The following is a 21,182-nucleotide window of genomic DNA, read 5'->3' as shown; positions in this document are numbered from 1 at the left end:
GTTTTACTATTTTAAATATTTGCTAGGCGACTTACTCAGGCAGTGGACAATTTCAAACGGTGTACACTGCAAACAACGTGGTAATGGGCGTCTCCACAATGGATAAACTCATTACCTGGGGAGGTATGTGTGCTACCGCGAGGGTCCCTGCACGGCCTGGCAGGGCTGGGATGAAGGCGCCTGGAGAGAGGAAGGAGCCCCGGGAGCTACAGGGTGCAGATGAAACGAGTTGTGGTCGCAGCTGCATCCGGAATGTGTGGGCTTAAAGCACTGACGGGCATTTCTACCAGATCCCGGCTATTTCCGGGATAAATTCTTCATTTCGGACCGTTGTGCAGCCGGGTTTCGGCAGCTTGGCCCGAGGACTGCAGTTCCCTCTGCCGAGTGGTGTCAGATGGCGCCCCCTCCCTCGGTTCAGCAGTCCTGATTGTGGCCTTAACGGGCTCCCCTCCAAACCCAACGCGCCCATTGTCACCTGCTCCTCCCTCTCCACCTGGCCAGGAGACTTCCACACCCAGCGAGGTCTGGAGCCTAACATTTTAACTTTTTAAGGAGTCGTAGGGACCGCGTGTGAGACGGCCACCTTGGGACAGTTTCCCATTTTCTGGGGAACAGGAAGCCTGGCTCGGGCCCTCGCACACGTGCCGCGTCAGTACCTGGAGCAGGTGCGAGCCCAGTTCGCGGCCGACGTTGTCCAGAGGGCTGGTCCTACTCGAGTGGCCCCACGCCTCGCCAAGCCCTGTGAAACACAGAGACACCCTTAAAAGATGCACTCCGACCCGGCTGGAGGTTTGAGAAGCAGTTTAGTGGGTCTGTCACCCAGGCAAGCTTTCACACACAACCGGACACCGTCCGGGCTCCCTCTCCACCTGGACCGCGGGAACCCATTGAGTCAACTGCGGCTCCGCCCTCTCAACTCCAAAGGAGTTTAACAGACGTCAGACTCCCTCTCCCTCTGCACGACCGGCCCTTCTCAGGTTGGACAGGGTCCTGGCCGAGCGCCCCACTCACCCACCCTGGCAGCATCCCGAGTGGCCTCGTTTGAAGTTAGTCTGTGCCCAGAAGAGCCCCAAAACAACAGCAGAGCGATAACTTTTGTGCAGGTTCACTAATGTGCTTAGAAGGGCGAGGGACACTACTTCTCACCCCAAGTTTCATCATCCTTATCACGAGGGCGAGTGTGTCCACATATTCAGCGAATACCGCGGCCTGCCCAGAAAGACCTGAGACTGAGGGCCAAGGCCAGCTTGTCCTGGTGGGCTTTCTGATTGGCTGCGGGGCTCTCCAGCCCTTTTCCTCCCCTTGGCCTCTGACTTTAAAACGCTTCGGAAAAATTCGTTTGGTTGCGGATGGCTTCCAGCACCAGCTACCCTCCGCAACCCTTCCTCTGCCTTTCCTCTCTCTCCTAGCAGCCCCTACTTAACGCGTCCTAACCTCAGGTCCCCACCCCCGCCCCAAGAAAAACCCAGGAGCTTTTCTGAAAGCCACTTATTTTCAGGTGCTAACACCATCTTACAATATTTACGTCCCATTTTGGACATAGGGAATCATTTCCCTTCTCTAATTCCCCGGCATCAACTACTAACAAAGACTGCCCCTTCCTGTCCTTGATGCTATCACCTTAAGCTCTCTCTCCAGGCTTTGCCACAAATCAGTTCTCTGGTGATGTCTGAAAAATAAACCTCCCTGTATGCCCGTGGCTCATTTTTCAAAATTTAATATGGAGTCTGCTATAGTACCTGTTTTCAGGAAGAAAATGAAAAATAAGACAGAAGAAACTTGCAGAGGTTAAACTACTTATGGGTAATATCTTCTAACAATGTTGCTGCTGAAATTAACATAACTAGGTAGTCCAATTCTTTTATGCTTCCACCACTGAACAAGGTTAAACGTGATAAAAATTGGGGGAGGGGGATGATTTACTGAATTACTGCTTTATGGGACAAATCACTATGAAGTACCCAATGACAAACACTCGCATTGTAAATGGGGTAGGGGCGGATCTTTCAGAATAAAACACAGAGTTGGAACTCTTAAAACTGCTTCCGAAGCAAGCGATCAAAACCCTGGTAACGAGTAACCGTGAGCGCCCCTTAAGCGCGAATCGGGTTTTTCTGGGTATTTGCACATCTAAATAAATCTAACGATTTCCCCACCGCTCTGCAAACACTGATCCGCCCCCACCAACCCCCGCCCTCGCCCAGACTCCTCTCCCTTCCTCGCGTTGGGCAACTCCTCCTGATTCTTCCTCCCTCCCCAGAGTGACTCCACTGCCCTGATCCCTGCGGTCCTCCTGGACCGTTCCGGAGGGCCCTGCCACAGCAGCCGGCACACACACAATCCTTCGCCTTGTTACTTTCCCTTAGCTCCTGCCGTCTGAGTCAAGCTCTATTTCTTGGTTTCACCCCCGATCACACATACCCACCCAGAAGAAGTGGCGGGAGGGTGTAGTCGAGGAGGTCGCACGGGGGAGTGGGGAAAGGATCCTGCCGGGAGAGCCCGGTACTCGGGTGGCGCTGGCCCTTTGACGTTGGGGCCCAACCGAGGCCTGAAAGCCCCGAGCTTCCTGGGGCGAGGGGCCGGGCGCTCGACGGGCAGGGAGCTGGCCGCAGCCGCCTTGCGTCTGGGATTGTGCCTTCCGCAGCTCCCCAAAGGGTGTGAAACTTGCTCGCGGAGCCAACAAACGCCTATTCTAAAATTACAAAGGTTCTCCAAAGCGGCTGGGGACACCCGGGAGCCGCCTCCGGACCAGAATCATCTGAAACCCCCTCCCCACGAGCTGAGCTCAGAGTTGAGTACCGGTTCCGAACTCCCGGCGCCAGCCTCGACTGGTTGTGGTCTCTGGGGGCTGCCTCATTATTATGCGCCTACGAGGGAAAAGTAAGACTTCCCTGCAGGTTAATAAACAGCCGGGCCGGGCACAGGGTGACAGGAGCCTCCCGCGCCGTCTCCTGTACCCCCCACCCCCTCACCTTTTAAGGAACCTTTTGCTTTCACGGAGCATTGCCTTCTCTTCTGTTCCCGGTTGAAACCTCCCGCACATGGTTGTGTCTGGGTTAATGTTTTATAAAGAACTGGCTGCCTTCCTCTACCTGTCGGGCTTTTCTGACCTAAGATCAGGGCTCTGAGCTCTCCTTTCAGCCGGCCCAGGACACCTTCCAAGGCCGGGGCATGGGTTTCATCTCTCAAAAAGCCGGGGGTAGGGTGGGAGCAGAGACCCCTCTCCCTGGACCCCGTTACCTTCCTCCCGCACTGACGCGCTCCCACCCCCAGTTTCTGTTGGAGAGGGGGTAAGCTGAGATTTCGTTTCTGCACTTGACCTACCGCAGAAAATTCACAAATCCTTTGATTGTCTGTTTAAAATGAGGAGGAAACCAGCTCCCTTTGCGGCAGGATTACAGTGGGAACAAGATCTAAAGATTCTCTTGTAATTCGGTGAGGCCGAGGGAACGGGATTTTGCAAAGGAGAGAAGGCGCTCTGCGAGGGAGGCGATAACTAAATCGGGTTTTAGACAAAAGGATTTTCCCCAGCTAAAGTGGCCGAAGACAAAGGAAAACATAATCTATTTTGGAAGACTTCCAAGATATGCCACATTAACCTTAGCAGATAAAATTTTCTTCTCCCCGCCCCCTCTCCCCTTAAAGTCTGGTTTATCATATTTACCTAAGTAGTATTAGAAGGTATGCATCTATTATGGATCTAAAGGACTAGCTCACATTTCACGTGAAACCCCGGGCGAAGTTTCACTGTTGCTTTACCCTCAGTGCGCCGTTGAGCCATTTCCATTTAAATACCCCCTGACCCAAGGATTACCTCAATGGACTGACTGCACGGGTTTTGTAATTTCCTGAAAATGAGATTTCGATTTATAAAACAAGAAACCAATTAGTAACCAAATGAGGCGAAGTAGATCCACTAAAATTGACCTAATCCCACAGGCACAATTTAGGCCCGTTCTTGGCGAATGAATGATGAGCCCCCGTCTAGCGTGAGCCCAAAGCATCATCCAGCTGTGTTATTGCTAGCAGCAAAAATAAATTGATCGAGCTTTTCCTTCGGAATGAGTTTCATACCCTTGACAAAATATAGATTACAGACCAGGTATCTCCTCCTTCACCCAGTCAGGAAGAGGAGGAGGAGAAGAGCTTGTTCTACTGTTTCGCCGCCGCCCCCACCCCCACTTTAATAAATAAACACAGTATCTCAATAGAAAGGTGTTCTCCTTATTGTCCTTCCCGGAAACCTTCAATTCTTGGATGACAGGGAGCTGTCCCATGACCTGACCACAACTTGGTGACTGAGACGGGAAAAGCCCTCCGAGACCCCGCGTCTAACTTCTGGTCCCGGGGGACTTGTCTCAGCCACCTGGTTTGTCCACAGGGCCTCCGCGTTTTCACTGTGCAACCCTTTCAGCCTCAGAGCAAGTGGTATTCGTGTTCCGGCTCCAGGAGCCTCAGCGGCTGGGCTCTTCGCGGCAGAAAGGGACGGAGATCAGGAGCGTTTGGCCCAGACCGAGCGGTCTGGAGCGGTCGCTGGGCAGGAGGCTGCTTCGCGCACCGAAACGCACTCAGTACCCTAACCTAGGACGCCTGGCCTCTGGGCCATCTGGCGGGTGTGGCCCACCTTCCGACGACGTTGGTGGCCGCGCGGGGCTGGGGTTTGCCCCGTGCAGGGTCCCGGGCCCCGGAGTGCGCGTGTGCCCGATGCTTCCCTGCCTGCCTCCGAGACCCCCAGCCGCGCCCAGGGTATCCACTTCTGTCAGCGTGAACCTGGGGTGGAGACCGACGGTCGCAGCGCGGATACTCTCTGGGCGCTGGTTGGTGCTTCGGCCCCTGAGCTAGGGCTTCCCGGGCGGGGCCGAGCCTGAGAGAACACGAACTGCAGAAACGAGGACAGGCCGGGTCCGGCCAGGTCCCGACTAACCCGTGGGACGGACACGCACGAAGCGTTGACAATAGTGTGCGACGGCTGAGAGCCTCACGCAGTGTCTCCCCAAGATTCCGGACCTTCGAGGCTGGCCGGGCTGGGCGTCCGAAGACCGGCGCGGGCGAGGCCGCTGGTCTGCCCCGCGGCGCGGGCCTGTCCCGCTTCGGTTCCACTTGGCGGGCGGGACGCACAGCTTTCCGCCTCGGGCAGCATCTTGGCTTTAGAGGAGTTTTAGAGGAGGGCCCGGCCTGGGGGCAGTGGCCCGCGCAGCACCAGGCTCGGCGGGCGGAGACGCCCTCACGCCCCAGGAAGGCAGAAACAGGGGCCCGCGCGGAGCGTTAGGAGACACCGCGCGGAGGCCTCGAGCTGGAGCACTCTCGGCTACCGGGGCCAAGGCGAGCGGGTCACTGGCCGCCGTCGCGGGGAGAGAATGGGCCGCACGGTGGGGATCTGGCCCGCGGGCCTTGGCCTACAAGCCTCCCCGGCGGCGGGGGCTTCGACAAGGTCGCTGTCCCTGGACTGGTCAGAGCCACGGAGGTCGAGTGATAACCGCTCCGGAGCCGTCTGCCCAATGGCGCTACCAGAGGAAAAGCTTTGGTAATCAATGCTCAATGTTTCAGTGTTTTCTAACTAGGAGGCCCGTTGCAAAATAATTGAGGATTCCCCGTCCCCATGCAAAATTTAAAATTCCGTGGACCACAGACTGACAATGAATGCACAGCTATTATCATAAGGTTTTAGCTGGGACTAAACCTTATTCTCTTGAGAAACACCTGATCCGACAAAGAAATGAGGCAAGAATTCATAGATTTGAATTCTGTGTCCACATTTGTATCTGCAAAACCTGGAATCTGCCAAGATTCCCCCAGATTGAAAAATAACTCCCCCTAGAAATCAGGTTTGTCCCCTGGAAATTTAACCTGATTTTAGTTTCAGAGGAGTGTACCCTGCTTAAAAGTATTCTGCCATAGTTATCATACCCTGTTTTTATAGTTTTGCTGTTGTTGCTATTGTTTTCATTAATGATTACTCCCTTTTCAAAAAAAAAAAAAAAAGTACTTCTTCCATTGATCTGGTCTACAATTTCTAGCACATAAATCTGCCTTGCAAATGCCCAGAGTTTAGTTTTGCACTCTACATTTTAAGTCAACATCAAAACTGGAATTAAACAGAGAAACCCAGCGTGGAGCATAAACTGTGCTTAAAGGCGTTTAAATGAGAAAAACTTCTGTAAGAAAATAAACATGGAAACCTAATGCTCAATCATTTCCCCAAGCAGCAAGAAAAACAGCCTTAAATCACCCATCCACGTGGGAAATGGGGCCTCTTTTCCTCTTTCAGTTCTCAGCCTCAAAAAAACATAAGGTGATTAAGGATTTCAGTCTTGAGGTGAATATTAGAGCAAGTGTCTGTGGAGGTTTGTTTAATCATCCTTTTCTTTCCAGACTTTGTAGAGACTTCTACACAGTTACTGATTTCAATTCTGTCATTACTTTTATTTTGCCAAGACATGTTGACAAAGAAATGGCAGTAATGTTACCAAGATACTGAATGGCCATAGATTTGAAAACATTTGATCTTTTCAAAGGCCACACTATGCAAGCCACTATGCCCCCAGTAAAAACTGTATTATAACTGGATAACAAATACATATTTTAGTTGAACTTGTTCTTTTTTGTATACAAATCAAGTCATAACATCTCTCTCTCTTTTTCTTTTATCTTGCCTCTTTGGCTTTGAGAACACCAAAGACATATATATCCAGATATGCCAACTTTTCCTTTGCAAGGCTGTTTTAAAATAGACTATGTTACCACTTGGGATATGCAATTCCACTGATTTCCCACTAATTGTCCCAGAGTTTTTGTTTTTATTTTTACTATGAAATTTCCAATTTAATACTTTATTCTTAATTATTCCAGGGGCCCATTTCCCGTTCTTCTGTTCCTTCTCCCTCGATTTTTTCCCTCAACAGCTCAATTTTATCTATTGAGATAAATAAAAGCTGAAATTTGCTCCCAGACCAGGAATTTACTAGACTCCTGGGGGCAAGGTGGTTAGGAATTGTATTCAACAAATAGGGGGAGGGTAGCTATATTTTAAGTATCTTTCATTTTTTTCATGTGTAAGTATGGAAGGATTTCTGTTTAAGTCTTTTGGCATTACAGGGTATTATAAATAAAATGTAATATGAGCAAAAACAGTAAAATTTTATAGTCATTTTTATGCCTAATAGCTGATGCCACCAGATTTAGAATTATTTTAGATTATATACTTTGCAAAATCCATACATTACATGTGATAGCAGGCTTATTGTGATGAAATAGTTACCTTCATTTTTATAGTCACCTTTAAAAATTTGTTGAAGACCTACTATGTGCTAGGATGGTGTCAAGACAGATGTAAAAATGTACATTTTCAAACAAATTCTTTGCATCTCTCCACACTAAAATATATTACCTCCATAAAAAGTGCTCAGTTTCCCCCACTGCCATGGACCTCATCTTGCCCACCTTTCTGCCTTCAGGCAACAGCTGAACCCAAATTTGGCACCCTCTGCAGGTTGTGCTTGGTTCTGCGGCCTTGTGATTATTTTGCTCCTGAAAACTGTTGGTTTTATTGTTTGTTGCTGTTGTCCTTTAATATTTTAAAGGGCTGAATCTGGGTTTTGGACTTTTGAAGCTAATCTAGACTCAAAATTAAAACCTCGTCCCTAGGAACCAGCTGTCCGGATGACCCTAACTCACCCGGTGGAGGCTTCCGGTGAGTTATGAGCTCAACAGTAGCTGGGGAAATAAATGATGTGCCCAGAGTTCACACATCGTCCATCCCCTCCTCCCCATAAACTCGCACGCATCCAAAGAAGGGAGAGGAAGGAGTGGCCCCTGGCCAGAGCTCTGAAGGAAGGTGAGTGGGGCTGCAGAAAGTACATCGCCTTTAAAGTAGCCACAGGGGACAGGCTTGGCCAACAAGGGGACTCCACCGGGAGTCTTCACCCGCGCTCTTTTTAAAATTAATGAGAAGTTGACTAAGAGGGTTTACTTTTTGTTCCTTCTATTTATCACGCAATTTATAATTTGTGGAGTTAGCATTAAATTAAACAAGAAAGCTTGCTCTCTTAAAAACAAAACAACAAAACCCAGCCCGATTCCCTCCGGCCGCGCCTGCCCGGGGTCTGCACGACACAGAGGAGCCCCTGGCCCAGCGACTCCCCGGGCTCACTGTCCCTCTCTGTGCCCGTCCGGGAAGCCGACCCGCTATTCTTTTCCTCCGCGATTACTCGCAGCCTCACAAGCAGCACCATATGCTGCTTCTGATCAAACAGCGAGCGACATCGGCACCGATAATTGACGAGACCCGCTAGAAATCACGCAGAAAGGGAGCCCACTGAGACCGCAGGGGCTGACAAATCACTGCTAATAATCCTGTTAGGAACAGAGCGGCCAGCGGAGTTCGCAATAGCTTTATTTTTATAAAGTAGGCGCTGACAGTATAAAGACAACGATATCTCTTTTTTAAACAGAAGGCAATGTAGCATAATAGAAATTTTCCCACCGGCAATTCTCAGCACAGGTTGAATGGGAAGTGTGTTTTTTTTATTACATAAGTTGCCCCTCCTTCTTTTTTCTCTTTTCTTTAAAAAAAAAAACTTTTCAGGTATGTTAGGTTTTGATTCCTCTCCCAAGGTCAAATGAGATAGTTCAAGGAACTGCTTTAAGACAAAATGACCATAATACTACTTATAGCTTTGGGCTAAAACTCAACTATAAAAGTTGTCCTTTAGTGCTCCTGACTAATTTGGGGGCATGCTTTGCAAGATTTTGATTCAGATAATAACTTGTAGTCAAAATGAAGCAAAGTGAAACTCAAAGCCCAATAGTGATTCTTTCCTTCCCTCTTTTCCCTAAAAGAAACAACAAATTCCAAACATCCAAAATCAACAATAACATAAATCTCTCTGGGTCAAATAAGACGTTCTGGTTTGTAAATAAACAGGGTTCCTTCTCTTGAATTTGTTTGTTTAGTATTCTCTCCTTTACACTTCCGAATCGTCCTTCCCCAGCAAAGACATATCTAAAATATTTAAAAAATCTGTTTATATGTTATTTGAATGTGAGTAAAGGAAAAGATGGGGAAACAGAAGAGAGAGGAGTCCTTCACCTACTGAATATAAATGGTTTTATACACGACAGTATTCTATGAAGGTTACTTTGTCTTCACACAGTGAATCTTGATAATCTAAATACACATTTTAAATCATGTCAACAGTTCAGCTATTCTAACTTCTAGGCCTTATAAGACAATTTTCCCAGGGATTCATTTGCCAACCTGCCACCTAAAAGATATTTTCTAAGCAGGCAAGTAATCTTAATTCAATCTTATATCTCAGAAAAAATATCAAGCCCAGAGTTGCAAATCAGAGTTAGTCTCAGAATCTGTGACCATCTCAACAACTCAGAATAAATTTTCAATAAGTAGTTGAGAGACTGGGTAAATTCAGAACATATTTGTTCATGAACTTGCCTGCTCCTCATCTGCTGAATTACTGACATATTGAGAAATTATTATCTCCATGTACATGGGTCTGTCTAGACATAGCAAAAATAGAAGAATTTAGAGGTGTTCCTGCTCTCTACTAGATATAAATCTAACAAGAGGAATTAAAAAAGAAATACATGTTTGGGTTATTAGTACTTTCGACAGAGCCCAGTTATCTAAGTGTTGACAAAAGCACCGTTGGGCTGCTTCCCAATCAAACACATCTGATGGACAGAAGAGAAAGTATTAATGGGGAAGTAGAAAGAGCCACAGAAAGGCAAGAGAAATTCTAAATCCAGCAAGGTCCGTAGTTATTCCAGCATGCTAAACTTCCCTTTGCAGTGAGTGTGTAGGTACATATGCGTGTATTTCGCTGCCGGTAGTGTAGTGTAGTCATTCACTGGCAAATCCCTTACCCCTTCTACCTTTGAAATTCCATCTGGTCAAAGTCACTTACCTTCTGGGAACACTACTCTCATTTTGAGATAGCTGGTGGTGAGTCTGATTATGGATGCTTTGTCCAGCTGCGAGGTGATAGCTGAGGGCAAAGGCAATAATTTAGCCAGTTCATAAAATTCACTGTTTTCCTTCTCCCTCCTAGTCCGGGCAGCATTTTTGGACTTCTCTTTCATCGTGTCTCGTTCTCCCTTTCTTCTTACAACATAAGTTCCACAGATTCATCCAAAATCAAAAATAAACTTTCAATTAGAGATCATATTTGGCAAAAAATATAATGCATACTTTGACGAGACTTTTGCTTCAGTGTTTTGATGGTAGTGAAAGAACAACGGCGAACGGATTTTTTTTTTTCTTTAAAAATATGGGATGCGAATAAAATTGCTGATCCACGGCAAGCGATCTCGACAATCCTAGGCGTAGCTGGGTATCAAATGCCGGCGGGAACCCCGAAGAGCCAGCCTTTTCTTCGGTTCCGCGGTGCAAACCCCGGTCCTCCGGAGATCGACATAATAATCCCCGACGGGTTCTCTCAGTCCCAAGGCCTTGGAGGCGGCTCCGAGCCCCTCGGGGAAGAACACGATTGCCGGACCACTCTTTCAGGCCACTGTGAAGACAACAGCATCAGAGCGTCAGAAATCTGCGGCTCCACAATCACCCACGCGCTCGCCCCAATTCTGGGGGAAATGGCCGGGAAGGGCCTCAGCGCGCCTCCGCTTTTCCTTGCCAGACTCAGTGCTTTGGTTGGTTGGTTAAGATTTGGAAAAATCAGCAGCGAGACTGGGTCCCCTGCAAATAATATTCGCCTTCTCTCACCCCCGTCAGACACATTCTCCAACCCCCTGGGAAGTTGCCCAAACCACAAAACACAGGTCTCGGGAGACCCTTAGGAGCCCCAGGCCAGGCGTACGTTCCCAGGAAGGCAGGTTTCTGCAAATCAGAATTTCTCCGCAGCGCTCGGGCGCCTCTCGGTCCCCCCACTTTGGTAGGTCCGGAACTTGACTCTAACTTGGGTCTCAAGTCTCAGGGATTCCTCAAAAAGTGGCACTTATACATCGAGTCCCTCGGGACTGCCGAGGAGGAGACCCAGCGCTTCCCCTGCCCAGCGGGGGCGGCAACACGCCGGGCACGGCAGCGCCAGGTTAACAGGTGGCACAGTCGCGACAGCCCCTCGCAGGCACCGGAGGGCGGGAGGCGCCCGGCCTCTCCTCCTCCGCCGTGGAGCCGCAGGCGCCACTGAGCGGGCGCAGGCCATATTCCACTTCACCTACCTTCAGTCCCTGCCGGCGGCAAAGCATGCGGAGGCGCCCACCTCTTAATTGTACTCATGCCTACCGTCCAACTAAGCCACTCCCCGGGCCTCGCCGCTTCCCACTAGCAGAGAGGAGCAGAGCGCGTCCAGGCTCTCTCTTCTTCTCTCGGTCATGAATTGGGGGATGGGTGCGAGGGAGAAGGTGGGGAGGATTCGGGCTTTGGGACGGGTGAGGTGGTTTTAGAATCCTCCTCCTCGGTAGTTGTTATGAAGGAAGTATTATTGCTAATTGGAAGCCGAAAACGCCCCCCTGTAACTTCTTTATGGCTTTACAGGGTTTAGCTTCAACTTCACTCCCGGGCTGCCTCTCTCCCGCCCTCTCTTAATGCCACTCACAACCTCCTCGTTTCTGATTGGCTCGGTGCGTCTCGGGGTGCGGCGCTCATTGGCCAACAGGCCTGAGTGACGCGTGCACGACCGAGCCTCCCCGCCCCCCGCCCCCCTCCCAGCAGCGCGCCCCGGCTCTCTGCAAGCCGCCTAGCTAGCCGCGTGGCCGTAACGCTCCAACTAGCCCCGGGCACGGAGTCTGCGCTGCCCCTCAGCAGCTGCTGCTTTTGGCCTCCTGGCTCTTGAGGGCGATGTGCAGAATCCACGCTCCCCTCTCTCCCGGGGGTCTAGGGGCTGTGCACTCACCCCTGAGCGCCGGCTCCGCAGTGCCGAGGGCGCCCCAAAGCGACTGGCAGCGGCCTCCGGGCCTCAAAGGTCGGGCCCGTGGGCTGGGGCTCCCCACAGGCGAGGCGGGAATCGCTCTGGCTGCGGGAAACTTTTGCCCAGAGGCCAACCAGCCGGCTGCTCCCTTCGGCCGGCAAGTCGCGGGGCTCACGGCGTGCTTAGGGCTGGTGGGTTATATTTTCTTGTTCGCATCTCTGAATTCATCGCCAGAGAGGATAAATATACCCATCTTTAAATTAATCCCAAAGAGGAGCGTCTTTTTCGAGATGGGTCGAATATGGGGGCTGACTTGTTCACGGTAGAAAGCTCAGTCTCGGGGTTTTCCTATGAGGAGCAGTTAGGGGACACTAGAGGAAAAGAGGTTACACTTCAGACCAAAATAGAGTCGTTGACATAGAGATATCTCACAGCGATCTGTTACCCTAATCCTGGGGGAAGATTTTTGTTGTTGGGTTTTGTTTCAGGAAACCAAAGTCCAACACCAGTATTCCTTAACGGAAGGATACAGTCTGCATGAATGAATTTACAGCATTTACAATCCTTTACAGGAACCACTTAAACAAACGCTTGTAAGTACTATTGCTGACAAATTATTTTTAAGACAACCTCTAATTTGAATCGCCTTCTCTGTCATCTGTGGATTTAAAAAACAAAACAGCAACGGGGGAAAGTTCCTTCGCCCTGGAAAATAATTATTGCTACTTGCAAATCACTCCCTACAGAAGCGATTCCTTGCTTCCTTTTGGTGCTGCTAGTGGCTGGGGTCGCACAGAGTCGGACACGACTGAAGCGACTTAGCAGCAGCAGCAGCAGTGGCCACTTAAAGGCTCCCGGAGGTCGGCTTGGAGGCAGTTGTTTCATCAGCGATAAAAGAGAACACTCGTCATGTTGCACTCCTCGTTTGTGGCGCTAATTGCCTCGGAGAAAACATATACTCTGAAGAGGGGTGTGTGTGGCATCCTGCTGTTATTTGGAACAAATTTAAGAGTGTTTGTTCAAAAATATATACATGCACCGCCTCCTTGCAGCCCAATGGCAGTAAGCTTGAAGAACCACAGTGGGAGAGTCCTGGGGATATTTACACATCTGGGAAACACCTGGCTGGAGGAAGTGGTGAACGTTCTGGACAGGAGGGGTGGGGAACTTTTTTGTAAAAGAACTAAATGTAGAGACGTTATAGGTGTTCCCAAACTGGAATCCAGCAAATGGAGTCTAATCTAGAAGGAGGAGTCATTTCCCCAGAGGCTGTAGCCACTTAGAAACCTGGCTCTGGGCGGTTCAACCACCAAGTAATGCTCTCTTATGAATAGGAATACACAGAGAGATGTACTGGGGCTCACTTATACACAAGATTCTGGAAAGATCAGATAAGATCAAGCTGACTGGTGCCAAAAAAATAAAAAAAGAGGGTGTTTGGAAAGGGTGAAAGAACCTTTCTTGAGAGCCTTCTTTCTCCCCACTTCCCCAGCCCCCAACCTGGACAGATCTTAGGAGTGAAATGGAGCGGCCAGATGAAGCAATGATACTTCAGGGGTAAAAAGCATTTTTCTATTCCGACTGTTCTAGAAAGGATTTCAATTAAGTCGACGGTTACCGTAAACCCTATTTCCGCTTCAAACAATGTGCAGAAGTGTTGGACCTCTACAGCGGTCCGAAACCCTTGCCCACCGCTGGGACTCCGAGGTGTCAGAAAGGGCCGACTTCCCATACAGGGCGTGTTTGGCGCCAAAGAAATGGAATGTTTTGCCTTCAGATCAAGATGAGTATGGAAGTCTTCACACCAAAGAGGACGTCCCGGAGGTGGGGGCCAGGAGGGCCACTCCAGTGTCCCAGTGAAGCTCAGTAGTCGATGAACTGAGAATGTGTCCTTTAATAAACAAACTGAATGCAGGGCCATATGGTGACGGCCCCCTCGCTAAGTCCTCCGCACACAGTTGTCTGAGCCGCGTTTACCGAGAGAGTGAATTAGCATGGCGACGTAACACCTGTTTTTCTAATCTTTGAACCCGGCTGGAGCGGGAACGCGGCTCTGGCACTCCCCCGCCCGGCGACCCCGCCCCGGGGCCCCGTGGGCACCAAGCCTGTCGGGCCGGAGTCGCGACCTCGGGTGCCTCCCACGTGCTCGGAGGATCCCTGCTCACCTCTAGCAGGGGTAATTTTAAACCAGCTTCTTGAGGCTAAGAGGCTGATCCTACCCACTTTTTTGACGATTTAAGGGGGAAAGCCCCAGAAAGGAAAAAGATGGGCACCGGGACCCACCAACACCAAACGGGAACCGTAAGAGGCTAGGCCACCGCCTCCTTCCGCGGGTGCCTCAATCTGCAGCCATCTGACGCCCCGGCACTGTCTATGCTACCCCAGAACCCGGTCCTGAAGCGGGAAGAAACCAGAACCGATTTATAAACAAACATCTCCCTACTTCCCTCGCCATCTCTGTCCCCCGCCTTTTCCCAGGAAAGCCAACAGCCTAGAGTGATAGTAACATCGCGCACTCGAGGTTCCCTTCCGAGATAACCCGAGGTTGCATGGATCCTATCCTCAATGGGCCTGGATGTCAAGATGCGCAGAGGTCCAGGGTTCAAGTTCGGAGTAGAGGGAGAAAGGCGTGCCCGCCGTGGCCGAGCCGAGAACCTGCGGAGTTCCGCGCGCTAAAAGAGGATCCTCTGAGGACCTCTCGCCAGCTCAGGCAAAGAGCAATCTAGAGAAGCTGAGTTGGGTTGTAAACGAACGAGTGAACGCCCAGCTGAATTCCGGTACACACCAAGGAGCCTGTTTCAGCACAGAGGCCCCGACCCCTGCCTCGGGCACAGACTCCCTCATGCCTCTGGAAACTCCTCCCTGCGCCCTGCTGCTTCAAAACTAGACTGCTGTCTCCCACGCCGCCCGCATAACGCTTAAGAAAAAATAAAAAAGACTGCTAGGGACTGACATATGCACTTTTACACTCTATCATATCACATATACACAATCGCATAAAGCACTTCAGGCACGGATTTTACTCAATGGCCAAGGTCAGGATGAAGGATATTTATTTTCAAGATTAAAATTTGAAGATGGTCACTTAAATATCTCAGTATGTTATATCCAGATATTCACTGTCTATTAGTGGAAAGGAGACTTTATCTAGGGAAATATTAATGTCTAGGGAAACTCTAACGTTTTTCTTCTTCATGTACGTGAATGAGTGTAGCCTCATTTTATTACCAGATTTAGTCGTTGTGATGTTGACGCATAAACAAAGGCCCCTGACAAATTTAACCCCCCAGAGGGGTGAGTCTGCTAGAAAACAAAGACAAGGAGGAACCTGCAAAAAATAGGGCAGTATTCAATCTTTCTCAAATTATTGTAAGTATATTGTAAGTATTCCTTGTTTGATCAGGATGTTTGGGAAAGTATAAGTTATTTCATGAACAAAAAACAGCTCTCTTCTGAGGTCCTACTTCTCAGGCGCCTGCCTGAATTGACCAGAAAATTAACTTAACATGGACTTTAAGGCCTTAACATGGACTAACTTTCTGGACTAACTTAACATATCCAGAAAATTAGCTTCAGTGGTTACACACTAAAAAAAGAAAGGGGGGGGGAGGGAGAAAGAGAGAAGGAAGGAAGGAAAATGTGTTAACGTGAAAATGCAAGTAAAGATTTTTTAAAATAGTTTTTCTAAATAGTCTGGATATTTTCCACCCAGATTTTGAACTGTGGTCTAATATAACCTTGAATTGGTCGCTGAAAAACAAGAGTGCCTGTTAAACTGCGCGCTTTTAAAGAGCTGAACCACTAGAGCATTAAAAGTAAAGGATAAACTGATGCTGCGCATTCTGAGGACAGGAGCCGGTGGGTGTCTGCAGCTCAGAGCGCGGGAACTTTCTACAATTTTCTTTTCTAGAAATCGAGCTAAAGATGTGTGTGTGTGTGTGTGTGTGTGTGTGTGTAATTCAGCAAAGCAGAGCCCAGGAACACAAATCAAAGTGTGCAAAAGCTGAAGATGACGTTGGTTAGCTACTTGGGGTTGGAAGACGTTTCGATTCCTAAACCAGTTTCCAATTTTCAGGCTAAATCATGCTCTCGGTGCGCTACTGGAAAGCACGCCAAGCCTGGGGGCGCAAGTGGGTGGCTAAGATGCGCAGGGGTGGGGTGCGGGGTGTGAGGGGAAGCCAGGTGGCCGAAAGGGGGCCGAGAGGAGTCTGTGACTTCGAAATGGGTGAGGGGCGTCAGAATTGTGAGGATCCAGAGGGCTTGTGCTTCACTCTCCTGCGTTGAGAGGAGAGTTAATCCTTCCCTGAGCCGCAACTTTTGAGTCTAGCTCCTGGGATCGATGTGGCCCAGGGACTGTGCGGTGAGCGCCTGAAAAGGATCCCCTAGCCCCGCACTCTAGGCGGAGTAGGTAAGGCATTCTCCCGAGGCGGATGCTTCTAATCCTTAAACAGATGACGGGGCTTCCAGACCTGGTTGAGCCCGGGGGTCCCTGAGGGTGGAGTTTTGTGCCGAGTTTAGCTTTTAAGTATGGACCTTCGGGCCCCATTCTGATTTAGGATCGGAAATCCCGGTAGCACTCTGGAGTCCGCATTTATAAAGTATGGGAGGGGCGGGGTGGTCCAAGCACTAGGAAACTCCACGAGCCGCAGAAGCAGGGGTGAGGACGAGCTCCGTGAGAGGGGCGCGGGCGTCTCCTCCCATCGCTCGGTGACTGCGGTCGCAACCTTCTCTGCTCCGCCCCCGACTCTGCTCTGCCGCTTAACCCGGCTGGGGGCGCCGGCAGACTGTAGTTTGGCAGAGATGCCGCCGCCCCACACCCCCGCCCCGCCACCCCCCCGCCGGGGGCATCACCGCAGGATCCCAGCGAAGTACCTCTGTGTTTTGGGACGGGAACCAAGTGCCTCTGGCATCTGGGGCATGTTGGAGTTTCACTCTAGCCAGACTCATCACCTCTGTGCCCTTGGGAACCTGCCCTTGAAAAGCTGGGCATCCTTGCTCCTGGCTGGTGGTTTTGGAACTTGAGCCTAAATGGGGATTGCCTCGGGAGGCCTGGAAAAACACTGATGGCTCGTCCTTGCTCCCAGAGTTTACGATTCAGCAGATCTGGGATGAGACCCAGTAAAGTCACCTTTCTAACATGTTCCCAGATGATGCTCATGCTGCCAATCAGGGAACCACAGTTTGAGAACCATTGCTTTAGTCTGCCTTTTCTCAGCTTGTCTTTGGAGAAGACAGTCTGGAGGGAAAAGATTTAAAGTGAGAGTCCTATTATAGGAGCCTGAGCATATGGCATAAAAGAATCTGATTGTCTAGTTGAGGTCCAGGGGTGAGGCTTGAGGCTGTGACGATGGGTCATTCCTACCTTCTTAAGAAAGAGGATAGTGGCCTCAGGATGACAGAAAGGAGGCCAGGGAAACCCAGCCAGGCCAGCCTTCAGTGGGGTATTTGGCCTCCAAAGAACAGGGAAGTTTTCAGAGTACTCCCAGAAGGTGCCGGAGTTCCAGTGCTCTCACTGGAGAAGTCCACAGGGTTTGAGCCAGTCCACCTAGGGTAGGACACGTTGGAAAAGTGGCAGATAATCTATTGGTCCTCCTTTTGGCCTTGAAATCATTCCCTGATTTTGCAGAGTTCTTAAGCATAAAGGACCCAAGATGTGTGTGGTTTTGGTGCAGGGGGACTGTCCCTTGGAGAAGCAGCCCTGGCATGCTCTGTCCTGTGCAGCGTCACGTTCAGCATCGCATTGGGACAGTATGACTTTGTAAGTCCTTGGGCACTTAGGTTTTTATGGGTCCCTTCCTCTGTTAAAAATACTAAAGTTTATATTTTACAATTGAGTTGGTGCAAAGATTAATGCAAGTTTGGCTGAATTCATAATCTTATATTCATTATTCTTAAATATCTTTTCTTCTGATTGTACAAGAGCTTAAAATTAAAACATATTATGGGCTTCTAAAACTGCCAGGGGCTTTAGGCCCTGTTCTGTGCCTGTTGTGACAAATGCTGCCCTGGGCACAGCTGGGAGGATGGGGCTGATAGGTGTGTCTTGTCACAGGTTCTGTTCCTAAGTCTCTTTAGGCAACTTGGAGAGAGGTTTGGGAACGTCGTATTTATCCATGAGTCACAGCCCGGCTTCTGGTACAAAATGGATTGGCTCCTCAGGGCTCACACTGCAGAGGCCCTCCACCCTGCTTCAGTTATGTTTGAGGTATGACCCTAAAACTGGCTGGAAAAATCCAAACAGATTAGGTTATCAGCACCATTTCTTAACACCTGGCCTGCTTCACTTTTTTTTCCTTACCTGGATATCAGATTATTAAGTGAAATCCAGTTTTAAAATGGTATGCAAACCAAGCAGATGCAAACCAACAGACTTGGTTGCCAGTTGGTGTCTGCTGCTATACAACAATACCTGATTTCTTACTATCTTTATCAAGTTGCTTTACACATATTCAAGCAAACATTAAGGTTGATACCTTACACTGTCCTGCACCTTGATTTGTTCACTTTCCATGACAACTTCTTCATCTTGTCTTTTCTAAAATCTCTACAACATTCTATCTTATGAATATATCAGTACAATCTATTTAACCTGGCATCCACCAAGGGCATTTAGGTTGTTCCTCATCATCACTATCACAAGCAGTCAGATACCTGTGTACCAGTGTAACCACAGGACAGACTCCCCACAGTGGAATTGCTAGGCCAAGGGGACGTGTATTTGTACTCCTAATAGATACTACCACATCGCCTTCCACAGAAGTTGTGCCCATTGATGCCCCCACCATCAGTGCATGAGGGTAGAGGGTAGCTGTTTCCCCACAGTTTTGCAATGAAGAACATTATAGCTTTTTTTTTTTTTTTTTAGCCAATTTGGTAGGTGAAAAAAAAAAAAATCAGTCTACTTTTGTCTTTCTTTTATTATGGAAGATGAATATCTTTTCATATGCCTAAGGGCTTTTCAAATTTCTCTCCTCTTGAATGGTCTTTCCAGAAACATTTGAGGGTGGGGCCATCTTGGCTCTGGACAAGGTTAAGGTTCCTGGGCTGGAGGAAAAGCTGGGACCTGACTTTTAAGGGAGGTGAGGGTTACTTGAACCTCTCAGGGAGGAGAGCTCCCCAGACCTCTGGGAAATGGAAACAGTCAGAAATACAAGTTCAAAGGTCTGGAGTCATCTACTGACATTTCCCTCACCCCTCATATAAAATATTTAATATTCTTTAGTGTAAAACACATAAGATAAATATACAATTATAATTTGAATGTGTCTTCATCCAATTGATCTCCTAATTATCTTCAATTATATTGTACATATGTTAAAATACGGGTTAATTTATGGATGCTGTATGTTTTGAAATTCACTTGTCCGAGGTTGATATTTGAACCAACTGTTTTTGTATTTTACCTGCAAACACAAGGAGACTTTACCACAAAAACAACTCAAACATTAACATATGCGAGCCAATTGTGTTGTATGATTTAAGCCCATAACTTGAAGGAACAAGGGGACAGACTGATCCTGGCAGTAATTTCGCAGGAAAAACTTATAATGATCTAGTTAAGAATCTAAATACAAATGATACATGGGAGAAAGCAGAGGAAAAAACAAGGGTGCTGCAAGTGTGCAGCCTACTGTGGCTTAGATCTGCTTTGATATTTATTTTTATTCTCAGAGATCTAATAAGTTGTTTGTGAAGATAAATGTCATATGATAAGCCACCGTATATTCTCCTTGAATACTCAGAAGTCACGTGATGACAATGTGGCTGTTTTACTCCAAACCAGACAGCAATATAAATGTATGTGAAAGCTGATATGAAAACCCTCCTTAGGTTTTAAATATCTGATTAATATTAGGACTTGAGTGTATAAGAATTATAATATAGTTTTATATCAAATAACAGCCCCATCTATTTGTCTGTGTGTCTGTCTGTCTCTCTCTGTCCCTCTTCCCTATGAGAAAGACATGATAATGAAAAACTATTCCTTCAGGAGGAGCTGGTTTAGAAACAAATGGATTCCATGGCAACTCCTGACTCCACATGACTTCTAATAACTGGCATTTCAGTTGGAAATTGTCTATGTGATATTCTGTCCAACGCTGGTGCTTTATGTGGGGTTTTCCCTACTTTACATCTCAGAAATGGAGTCTTACCCTCCAGTTTCATGAATAAGCAGCAGCAGCAGCAATATGTCACCACCTGTAACCATAATGTGGCCATTGATTTGTCAAGTGTTTCTGGTTCCAATTTTCAGACTAGCTGACAGAGATGAACACTGAATGAGAAATGTTCAGAGCTGGTATCACATAGTGTAGAAAATCTGGGAGGTGTGTTCCACAGCAAATTGACAGTGAGTCAAATGTTATTCAACTGAAGAGAATGTGTGTCTCAAAGCCCGGACAGCATGTCATGACTGTTGGACTGACCACAGAGGAAAGCTGAACAAGGACAAAAATAGCCAGCCAGAGTTCCCTCTTCCTCGTTAAAGGAAACCAAAATGGTTTGAGCTTGTCTCGGGCTCAGTGATCTGCTGATCTCCCAGTGAGTACTGGCACCACTGCTGCAGCGACAAGAAAAGAAACTTGTAACAGGATGAGTTTGTAATACCTTGTGTCTAAGTATTTTGTATTTTTTCCTGTGACCCAGGAAAAAATTGTGTCAAAAAAGGGTCAAGTGATTGCTCTTAGAAACAATGCAAGTCAATGATCGAATCGGTGTAAAGGTCAAAAGGAGCCAAGCTTGTGTTCCTGAACTTGGTGGAGAGCTTCTGGGTCCAGTTGGGGGGCTTGTGCTCCACCTGGGCAGGTCAAGATTGAAATTCAGCTATGACTCAGTCCCATGTCCTACCCAGGGAAGATACCTTTTCCTAAGTTGCACAAAGGCACTCTGTGGAGTAGCTCTTGTTGGGCTAACACTGCCCCACTTGTTGAATCTAGGCTGTGTGACACATGTCGAGGAATGTTTATGACCCTTTGGAAATCATCATGCAGGGGTTTCAGTGGTTAACTCCAGTTCCCAGTTAGTCAGAGCAACCAGCAAATAATGATTTACTCTAGGAGAGTATTAGAAGTGATGCAGCAAATTTGTTTACTAAGGTCATGTTCCTGAGAAGTACGGGAGTGAAAAAGAAAGGTTACTGTGATGAAGAGAAGCAGAGAAACATGTGCAGGTGGGAAGAGCTGAGGGAAGAGTGTTTGGAAAAAGTGTTGACATCAACATGCATGAGATAATTTTTAAATCTGTTGGTCAAATTCAGGGGGAAATGCCTTAAAATAGTGGAATATATTTATTTTTAAAAAA

General features: G+C 48.3%; 1 protein-coding gene across 6 annotated transcripts in view; it reads right to left on the bottom strand.

Moving 5' to 3' along the window:
- Nucleotides 1-11,579, bottom strand: part of SIM1 (SIM bHLH transcription factor 1) — a 71,785-nt gene extending 60,206 nt beyond the window's left edge. For 2 of the 6 annotated variants that reach the window (XM_055535393.1, XM_055535399.1), the window contains exons 1-3: nt 11,194-11,579; nt 9,924-10,529; nt 657-739 (exon numbers count right to left, since the gene is read on the bottom strand). In XM_055535393.1, the coding sequence (XP_055391368.1) occupies nt 657-739; nt 9,924-10,098 (258 nt within the window). In that variant the 5' untranslated portion in view covers nt 10,099-10,529; nt 11,194-11,579. Of the gene's footprint in view, nt 1-656; nt 740-1,146; nt 1,261-3,324; nt 3,444-3,664; nt 3,749-9,923; nt 10,530-11,193 lie in introns of those variants that run through there. The other 4 variants (XM_055535398.1, XM_055535395.1, XM_055535394.1 and 1 more) reach the window with 3 other exon arrangements.
- Between the last annotated feature and the right edge of the window lie 9,603 nt (nt 11,580-21,182).

This window comes from Bubalus kerabau, chromosome 9, assembly GCF_029407905.1.
Source record: "Bubalus kerabau isolate K-KA32 ecotype Philippines breed swamp buffalo chromosome 9, PCC_UOA_SB_1v2, whole genome shotgun sequence".
In the NCBI taxonomy this organism is placed as follows: Eukaryota; Metazoa; Chordata; class Mammalia; order Artiodactyla; family Bovidae; genus Bubalus; species Bubalus kerabau.
This window is presented reverse-complemented; position numbering and strand designations above follow the sequence as displayed.